Raw genomic sequence first — 9,318 nt, 5'->3', positions numbered from 1 at the left:
GTCAATTTATGAAACTTGAATAAATGTGTAAAAATAAAAAAATAAAGAGAGAGGCTCGTCCTCTCCAAAATGGCCAAAATCGGTGCCCACTCGCGGTTTGATTGGTCCCGACAAACGGAACCGGAAATGACGCCGAGACACCGAGCCATTAAAACCTGATGTTAGCGCGCGCTTGCAGCTCAAATCTTCCCTCTGCTATGAGAGTGGCGTCTGCGTTGCTGACAAACACAAAGACTGAACTTTTTTAGAGGCGCCTCTCCTCCTCAAAAACCTGCCGGCCTCCATTTTGACGGAACTGACGCTACGGAAACAATCTCTTCAGTTCCATCTACGCAGACGTAAAAACTAACTCTCACAGCAACCATGTTCGAGGCTCGCCTGGTGCAGGGCTCCATCCTGAAGAAGGTGCTGGAGGCTCTGAAGGACCTGATCACAGAAGCCTGCTGGGACGTCAGCTCGTCCGGCATCTCCCTGCAGAGCATGGACTCGTCTCACGTGTCGCTGGTCCAGCTCACCCTGCGGCACGACGGCTTCGACTCGTACCGCTGCGACAGGAACCTCGCCATGGGAGTCAACCTCAGCAGGTGGAGCAGGCTTTAATGTTACATCCCGCGCATAACATCCATAGACTGTGTGTTTGTGTGTGTGTGTGTGTGTGTGTGTGTCAGTCTGTCGTTGGGTCGCCGGGTCATTAGCATTAGCATAAACATCTGCTGCTAAAAGTGACGTTAGCTAGCTAGTTTGAGAGGTCCACTTGGCAAAGTTTTGGCGCGGCTTAAATAAACCTATTAACAGCTAAGGTTTGGTTTATGCTCATATATGCTCATCGTAAAAGTAACGTTACGCACGGCTAAACATGTTCACGTCAGTATCTTTTATTTGGCATAAATCGCTCTGTCTTAATATCTGAAGTCGACAAAGAGGGTAGCCATCTTGAAGGACTTGCCCGGACACGTCTCTCTCCTGGACCGAGCCGTTTACGCTTTACTGTCGGCGTCACAATCAAGAAGCTGTGTTTTCAAATGAGTTTATTACGAATAACCGGTTTGGTTTAACGTGCGAGTTGTTCAGTGTTGATGACAAAAAACACTTAGCGCAAGTTCGAGAGCCGCCAACTGCTACGTTGTTGTGACGTAACTACGTCATTTGAGCGCCAAATGCTGTGCCGGGATGGTTGGCGGGAACTTCCACTTCCGCCGCGCTGCCGCCTCTTTGTAACAACACCGGGGTTTCTGGGGGATTTCAGCTTTTGATGATGTCCCATCGAAACACACACCTGCTTTGATTTTAAGCAGTTTATGTACATGTATTTTATATGCATGTATTTGGGGACATTTATAGATTTGTTATCAATAACCGGCAGATTAACAGAATTCAACTTAAAAAAGTTTATTTGAACAATAAACTTATCAAATTGCTTTTCTGCTTAAGCAGCAGCATAATACTAAAACATATTTATTTTAACTACATTTCTAAACTTATAAAAAAAGAAGCACATAATCGCACTTGAAGATGGGAAATATTTATTATATTATGATAAACTTATCTTCTTTGACATATTTTTTCCCCTGTTATTGTCATACAGTATGTCCAAAATCCTGAAGTGTGCAGGAAATGAAGACATCATCACCCTCCGAGCAGAAGACAATGCAGACACACTCGCTCTGGTGTTTGAGACGCTCAGTAAGTCTCGAGATATTGACGTTGAAGCAGTATGACATCATCATGACGGTTGCTGTTTTAGCTTCTTCAGAATCAGCGTCTTAATTTGCCTCTTTTCACCCCAACAGACCAGGAGAAAGTCTCCGATTACGAGATGAAGTTGATGGACCTGGACGTGGAGCAGCTCGGTATTCCAGTAAGTCCTTTTTGCGTCCTCTTCCCCGTCTTTTGGCGCCGACACACTCATGCACACTGTCCCTGAACTTTCTTTGTTTGTGTCCTTCCAGGAGCAGGAGTACAGCTGTGTGGTGAAGATGCCCTCTGGGGAGTTTGCCCGCATCTGCCGCGACCTGTCCCAGATCGGTGACGCCGTCATGATCTCCTGCGCCAAGGACGGAGTCAAGTTCTCCGCCTCGGGAGAGCTGGGCACCGGGAACGTCAAGCTGTCCCAGACCAGCAACGTGGACAAGGAGGACGAGGCGGTGAGTACGAGCGGGATTAAGATCTGAAACCATTGTTCGACTGACGGTAAATTAATCTGCGGCTATTTTGATAATCTTTTTCCAGCTTCTCATATATGAAGACTGGCCTCTTTTTCTTTTCTTTTGCATACTAGTAAATGTTTTTGTTTCAACGGGTAGAGTCGGACAAAACAAAGTTGTTTGAAGACGTCTCCTTGAGCTACTTGAAAATGGGATTAGATTAAACGATGGTGAAAATAATAGAGTTGTGACCGTCCTTCACTTTTACCGTTGTGGCACAACGTCTAAACTGTTTTGACCGTTCCCTCTTCTGTGCTTTTTTTTTTTTTAGGTCACTATCGAGATGAACGAACCCGTCCAGCTGATCTTCGCCCTCAACTACTTGAACTTCTTCACCAAGGCGACGCCGCTGTCCAAGACTGTCACCCTCAGCATGTCTGCCGATATCCCCCTCGGTAAGTGCATCTGTCCTTCTTTTTGTCGAAGTTGCTCTCCGGGTGCTTCACAGCAGCCCACTGCTCCTAAATTACTACGGATGGGTTAAATGCAGAGACCAAATTTCATGTATGTAATATGACGAACGTAATAAAGTGTTTAGCAAGTAGGAAAGTTTTTGCATTCTCAACACGTTTACACAAACTACTGTGGCTTTAACTTGGCTTTTCTGTGTGTGTCTTTCTTCAGTGGTGGAGTACAAGATCGCTGATATGGGACACGTCAAATACTACTTGGCACCCAAGATCGACGAAGAAGCTTCCTAAGCTGTTTATTAACGGCCCAACTAGCGGAGAATAGAGGAAAGCAGGCGGCAGGGACTCAAAGTGAAGCGATCTCATGCTGGTCGATTGTCTTATTTCTTGTCAAATGAGATTCACAGCAGGAGATTTTATAAACTGTCATCTATCTGTCAGCCACGAGAATGATGCCATCTCTGTTTTGGACTCTTTGGGGTTCAGACTGCCCCGCTATCAAGTCCAGCACTCGCCCTCTGGTCTTTGCCCCGTTTTTGGGAAGCCTGATATCAATTGTCCCGTTCCTCCTTGTAGATAACGCATTTGTAAATACTTCCTGTGGTGTCGCACTGTCAGCCGACCCCAAATGTTTTTGTATTCATCGATTCAGTCCAAAAATAAATAATTAAAGTTGTTTCTGATATTTTTTTTTTTTTTTTTTTTACATTTTTAATTTTGTGCTTTGTAGGTTTTGTAGAAAAGTTTTAGATGGAAGGTCTTCAAGGGTCAAGCGATCCAAAACTATCCCAGCAATTGTACAAACAGTCGTGTTGGTATTTATTGCCACTTTGATAATGTGGAGCTGAAAGTACTGAAACATAAATCAAATCTAAATATGGCCCTATTTTTTTCTAAGTCTGTTAGTGTGGTTGTTATTCAATAACCAAAAATGGTGATTTTCTTATATATATATAGTTTTAATATGGCAAACTGTTGGTTTTCTTCAGAATCCATCAGAAGTTTAAAGGGCTAAAGTCTGTAGGAAGAATTAACTCAAGACATCTCAAGTGAGGAGAAAGCAGTTAATGTAAAATCTTATTCTGAAAAGTAAACGCTATAGCTGTTAAATAAATGCAGCTGAGTGAAAAATACCTGATAAATTGTGAGGAGGAAAATAAACGGTTTAGTTGAACACTGCTGCAGCAGTAACCATGTCTAGACACTAGGTGGTGCTCTCTTCCTTTTTGTTTTTCCATTCGAGGGAAAGAACTTATAGTAATCCTCTCATGTCACATTGGTGAAATAATTTATTCTGAAGAAATCCACTCTTAATTTGTAATTGGGCCTTTTTCCCCTAAAAATAAATGAATCTCAATGTGTATGGATTTAATGGAAAGCAACCATCAGTGACTTCAGGCGGATAATCCCTTGACGCCAACATGACCGTCAGCCGGTCTCAGGGACGTGTCACTTTGTGCTTGAGGTAAAGAGACTCTGACGTTGTTGCCTCAGGAGTCACCAGAGCTCCAGGTCTGTTTCCCTGCAGGTCGCTGAGCAAACGGAACATAACCGTTAAATATTCAGAGGATTCGCTCAACATGCGGCTGACGACACCCGAGAGACACAAGTCTGTGTGTGCAGCCGGTCGCCTGTTTTACTGCAGGAGGTGACAGTTTGGAGTCAGACAGTTTAAATCCTCACAAAGCTTTAATCTGATCAACGGCCACATCTGGCCCCACTCTGAACTGACTGTACACAGAGCACACACACACAAAATATATATATATATATATATATATATATATATATATACAGGAACAGAAAAGAAACCAGCAGATATTGACTTCTGCTTGTGACATTTCCTGATTGTCATTTGGTTTGTCTGCCTCAGAGAGATTGATGCCACTCTCCTGGAAGCTAACGGCTACAGCTAGCAGCTTAGCTCATTTACTCTATCTGAGCACAAAACACTAGAAAAACAGCAGGTGCTGTCCAAATGTGGAGAAAAAATAACACCAGCACTCTTAAGCTAAGTTAACTGATTAACACGGTTTATCTTGTCTGTGTACTTTTAAAGGACTGAACTGTCAAAAAAGAGGATTCAGTGTTTTATGGTCGGGACCGGTTGCCAGGCCTAAGGTGGTTTACTAGTTGATCGGAATAAAGCAAACGCAATAAACTAGCTAACTACAATATAATGCGTTACTTGGTGAACTTTAGTACAATGCTGGTATAATATCAGGAGTACTTTGGACAAAGCAAGGCACTCTTTATGCTCTGCTAAGCTTACCGGCTATTAGCAAGCATAGAAACAATATTAGCTAGCTAGCTGCATTAACTAGCTAGTTAGCCAACTTAACTAGCTGGCTAGTTAGCTAACTTTACTCTCGGCAAGAAAGCCATTAAACTATTCCCCAAATGTCCACACTTTATCGGTCCATCTCTTATCTCTTATATTATTATTTTTTTCCTCTCCATTATTCCCCCATGGAGGCCTTTTCTCATTTTCCAGGCCATCACTGTAACATCTGATTCTTATCTGATCTTAACTGTGGAGTAAAGAATAAAAGCAGCCGGGGGGAGAGGGCAGATGGAGCAGATTATAACTCCAAAAGTAGATTGCCTGCCATTGTAATCCCAAACTCCCCTGGAATATCAAAATTCATCTGCAGGAAGGGGGCTGATCGGCAATAATAAACTCTAAGTAGGAAAGAGGATTTTCATTTTTTTTTGTGGATTTATTTTTGGCAAATACATTTGATAAATGTCTTTTATAATTCCCGATTTGTCTGTCTGAGTTGTCTGAATCCATGCCAGCGTCCCCTTCTGCACTGAAATGCTCTTCAACAGCGTATTAGGGGAGCTGTACTATTTTATTTTCTGAAACACAATGTACTGTAGTAGCCGTGGATGTACCTGATTGGGGGCACTGTGTTTCCAGATAAGAGGATTGTGCGTCTTCAGATGCAGAGCATGAGGAGAAGAGATGGGGACTGTCATTTTAGGAAGCGACCGATAAAGCAAAGCGGCGGCACGGCCATTTAAGCTGCCTCAATATTTAATTAACCACTGTCATCCAGGTTAAGATTAATTACTTCCTGTAACAGAGCAAAGAGGGTTCAACCTGATTGGGGTTTTCCGCTTCTGAATTGGCCACAATTTCAGACGGCAATGCTTCATGATGATAAAAACTGCCAGAGCTGTAATTATGAGTTAATGGTTGGAGCAGATTTAGACAAAATCAGGCCAGTCAGACAATTTATCTTGATGTCAGAGCTTCATAGAGGAAGGAGGGTGTGGTTATAGGACTTTCTAGGGTGTTCAAATAATAATAAATAATGTCCTCACCATAATGAGAAAACACTTTGCCAGTTTCAAAGACGGTAGCTCGAATGCTGTCGGAACCTAAAATCATTTGTACCTGAGCGTGTGAAGGTGAAAGGTCACAAAGGTAATAACAAAAGAAGCTAAACAGAGATGTAAATGCACAAAGGAACCCTTTAAGTTGCTTGCATGGGCCTGATAGTTTCTTTTGTATTACAAAAGCTATTGTTTGGGCCCAAAAAATAGAAAAGAAAAGAAAAACCAAGCAAAGGACTTTCGGCTATTTAAGCAATCTTGATCTTTAGCTTTTTTTCTGTTTTCTGCTGCCTTTAATTGAAGCAGATTCAAGGATATCAATTTCTGCATTGTCATACTGCATTTTATTTCTTTAACTGCACTGCAACCTTTATTATATTTTTAGCTTTTTGACAGTTTTTTAATGTTTTAAAATGAATGTTCTTAATAGTTTTTACATCTTGCTTTCTTCTGCATTATGTTTTTATGCTTTAAATGGTTTTATTTGAAGCACTTCTTCACAGAATCTTCTTGTTGTTGAAATGTGCTAGACAAATAAACTTTGCCTTTGCCTTTATCTCTACATTGGATGATGAATTCAACAAAATAAAAGCATACTAAAAGACAAAAACAAGAGAGTACCGCAAAGTCCTCACGGAGTTATGCAACAATGGCCAACCCTCCACAAGTCACACCTGGAAGCTCCTCTCATCACACATGTTTTCATGTTTTCATTGGCTTGTGATTATTGTGGCTTTCTGAAGTTCTTCAGCAGAGTTTGAGGCTTTCTTTGATAAACTAAGAATGAACAGAAAAATTAAAGCAATTATTTAAGTGTATTTCTTTCACATTTTAGTACCATTTTGCTTTTGTTTAAGTGAACCTGATCTCTCGTCTTATCGTGAGGCAGCAGCTCTCTCTCTCTCTCTCTCTCTTTCCCTCTCCCTCTCCCTCTCTCTCTCTCTCTCTCTCTCTCTCTTTCTCTAAATTGCTTTCTGGAGGCAGGGGATTTGGGCCGTAGAGATAAGGAGAGCTGGATGAAACACTCGCTGTCTGTCTTTCTCTGCGAGGCAGGGGGGGCCCATCCCTTCAGGCCTTCGAGGAGGAAGAAAAGGAAGAGGAGGAGGAAGAGGAGGAGGAAGAGGTGGAGACGCCCCGACATCTCTGACCCAACGAGCTGCTCGTGGATGAAAGAGGTCAAAGCACCCAGTTCGATTCTCTCTGAATGTGCTGACGCTGCAGAATGGATTGTGTTTCTCTCTTTTCCTTCCTGTCAGTTATGTCAAATCCTGTTACGCCCCTCCACCCTGACACTCTTACATAAGCCCCTCAGTGCTCCGCTGTCTCTCCACAGGAGCCTGTCGCGTGGATTATTGATGCCACAAGTCCTCACATGGCGAGGACACACCAGACACACGTGTGACGCGAGATCCACCTGCTTCAAGCCGCCACGTTGCATATTTCATCGTCTCATTACGATTTAGAGGCTGTGTGTGTGTGTGTGTGTGTGTGTGTGTGTGTGTGTGTGTGTGTGTGTGTTAATTAACTTCTTATATGCACGTGACCGCAGCGCGTCCTCCTCCCTGAGCTTTGATTTCACGGCCTCTCCAGTTGTCACACATGTATTTCTGACCAAGTCTTCTCCCCGCATGAATTAGCATATTAATGAGTGTCCTCTTCGTCCCTGTTTCCTGACAGTCAGAGACGGACGAGGCCCCTGTGGTTGGGGGGAGGAAGGGGGAAGAAGGGGGAGTCAGAGACGGCGGAGAGAAGTCACACTCACCTGAGTGTGGTTGGTGCAGGTGTGAGGAATAATCACTGTCACACTTTATTTGTTGAGTGGATCCAAATGAAAACATAAAGACAAACTCCAGCTTGTGTTGGATTATTATTTATTTTTAAAATAATGATAATCTGCACAGGTGTCACAATGCAGTTAAGGACACTCTCAGCTCAACCTTTGAGAAGTTTAGCCCTGTTTTCAGCTTTGTGGCAGTTTATTTTCCATAGAATGGTTTATTTAGGTTTGGGTCTGTTGATTGAACAAAACAAGCATGCGTGCCATGGACTTTAAGAAAATAATGCTTTATTTGTGTATAATAATGAAAGTATTCATTGGTTGCAGCTCTGTTGGAGATTCGTGGTTTACACGGACAGTGATGTTGCAGTTTTTCTATATTATATATTGTTATATATTGTATATAGTTATACCTTGTAGGATATACTCACTGATTTTCACAAATCTTTTTAAATAACAATCTTTGTCTTTCCATTCCTGGCACTTTTTGCACTTTGCGTCACAATCACATTTTCTGTCCCTCTCGGTCCAGGGATGCCTCGGCTCGCTACTTAGCAACTGTTTCCACGGCTACAAAGTTGCTCCCAGTCTCCCCATCCCACCTCCCGCCTCCACAATAAGTCGCAGGTGTCCCCTCTGCTCCTTTGGCGCCTCTGGCCAACACTTCCTGTTGTTTGTCTTCACTTAAACCACCAGGACCCCAAACTGTCTGATGTCTGCACAGCGGCTTCATTACGGTTCGTCTCGGGAACACGTAGAGGCGCGATGTCACCGAGACGAACTGCAGCTCATCATTGAGAACATGAACCACATTTGAGTGTGTGCTTTCAAGAAAACGAGAGATCGTAGCATAATACACAATAAAATTAAATAAAATGTAAAAAGAGGCTGCTGGGTGGATTTCAGTGTCAGAGCTACAGAAAGATCTATTTATATCGCTCCTAAATATAGACATTCCTCTCCATAGAAACGTGAAATCCTTCTGAGGGGCGACTTACACTCTGCTGCTGCTGTGTGTGTGTGTGTGTGTGTGTGTGTGTCTTTATTCTTCTATTTCTTCAAAAGGTGAAAGCAAATTACCGGCTGCATAGTCCCAGCTGTGAGGCTCTTTCTCGGGGAATCTCCGCTCTCCCCCTCCGCCTGCAGATCTGTACAGTGCTTTGATGACGGGCCCCCACCTCCTCCTGCTTTCATGGGGACGCGCTCAAAGCCGACAGGCGCGGCGCGGATTCAAGCTCGTTACTTTACGGTAACAAAAAAGATGTAAAAGCTAATCCGCTGTGGTCTCGTTGAGGTGGGGAAATTACTGAATGCCATGAAAATGGCAAATCCAGCCTCTAATTTGACAAAAAACTATCCAATGAGCAAAAGCTGAATGGCCCTGATCTAAAGGATTAGCATTTCAGATCATGTGGGATATGAAAGCCAGTGCTTTTAGGAGAGTTTTGGTTCTGTGGTGACGGCTATACTGATGGACAGGTAGTGTAGATGGATGATAATGTAGGCCCAAAATAAAGGAAACACCCGAGTCCATGAGTTTAGAACACGGGAGAAAGAGATGCTTTTCTTGCAAGTATGATGTTGT

The 9,318-nt window shown here is 43.1% G+C and overlaps 1 protein-coding gene across 1 annotated transcript; it reads left to right on the top strand.

The window, feature by feature from the left end:
• Window positions 1-206: 206 nt before the first annotated feature.
• On the top strand, window positions 207-3,290 carry pcna (proliferating cell nuclear antigen). The gene is made up of 6 exons (XM_079222603.1): window positions 207-584; window positions 1,586-1,683; window positions 1,791-1,858; window positions 1,950-2,144; window positions 2,476-2,599; window positions 2,829-3,290. The coding sequence occupies exons 1-6, from the start codon at window positions 364-366 to the stop codon at window positions 2,903-2,905; spliced, it is 783 nt and encodes a 260-aa protein (XP_079078729.1). The 5' UTR covers window positions 207-363; the 3' UTR covers window positions 2,906-3,290.
• The last annotated feature ends 6,028 nt before the right edge of the window (window positions 3,291-9,318 follow it).

Source organism: Taurulus bubalis, assembly GCF_910589615.1.
Source record: "Taurulus bubalis genome assembly, chromosome: 8".
Classification (NCBI taxonomy): domain Eukaryota; kingdom Metazoa; phylum Chordata; class Actinopteri; order Perciformes; family Cottidae; genus Taurulus; species Taurulus bubalis.
Note: the sequence above shows the minus strand (reverse complement) of the source record. Positions and strands in the feature narration are given on the sequence as shown.

Coding starts and splice junctions, on each gene's coding strand:
- pcna (XM_079222603.1), top strand. CDS start 364: ATGTTCGAGGCTCGCCTGGTGCAGGGCTCCATCCTGAAGAAGGTGCTG. Junction 1,859..1,949: donor TGGAGCAGCTCGGTATTCCA/GTAAGTCCTTTT, acceptor GTGTCCTTCCAG/GAGCAGGAGTACAGCTGTGT. Junction 2,145..2,475: donor TGGACAAGGAGGACGAGGCG/GTGAGTACGAGC, acceptor TTTTTTTTTTAG/GTCACTATCGAGATGAACGA.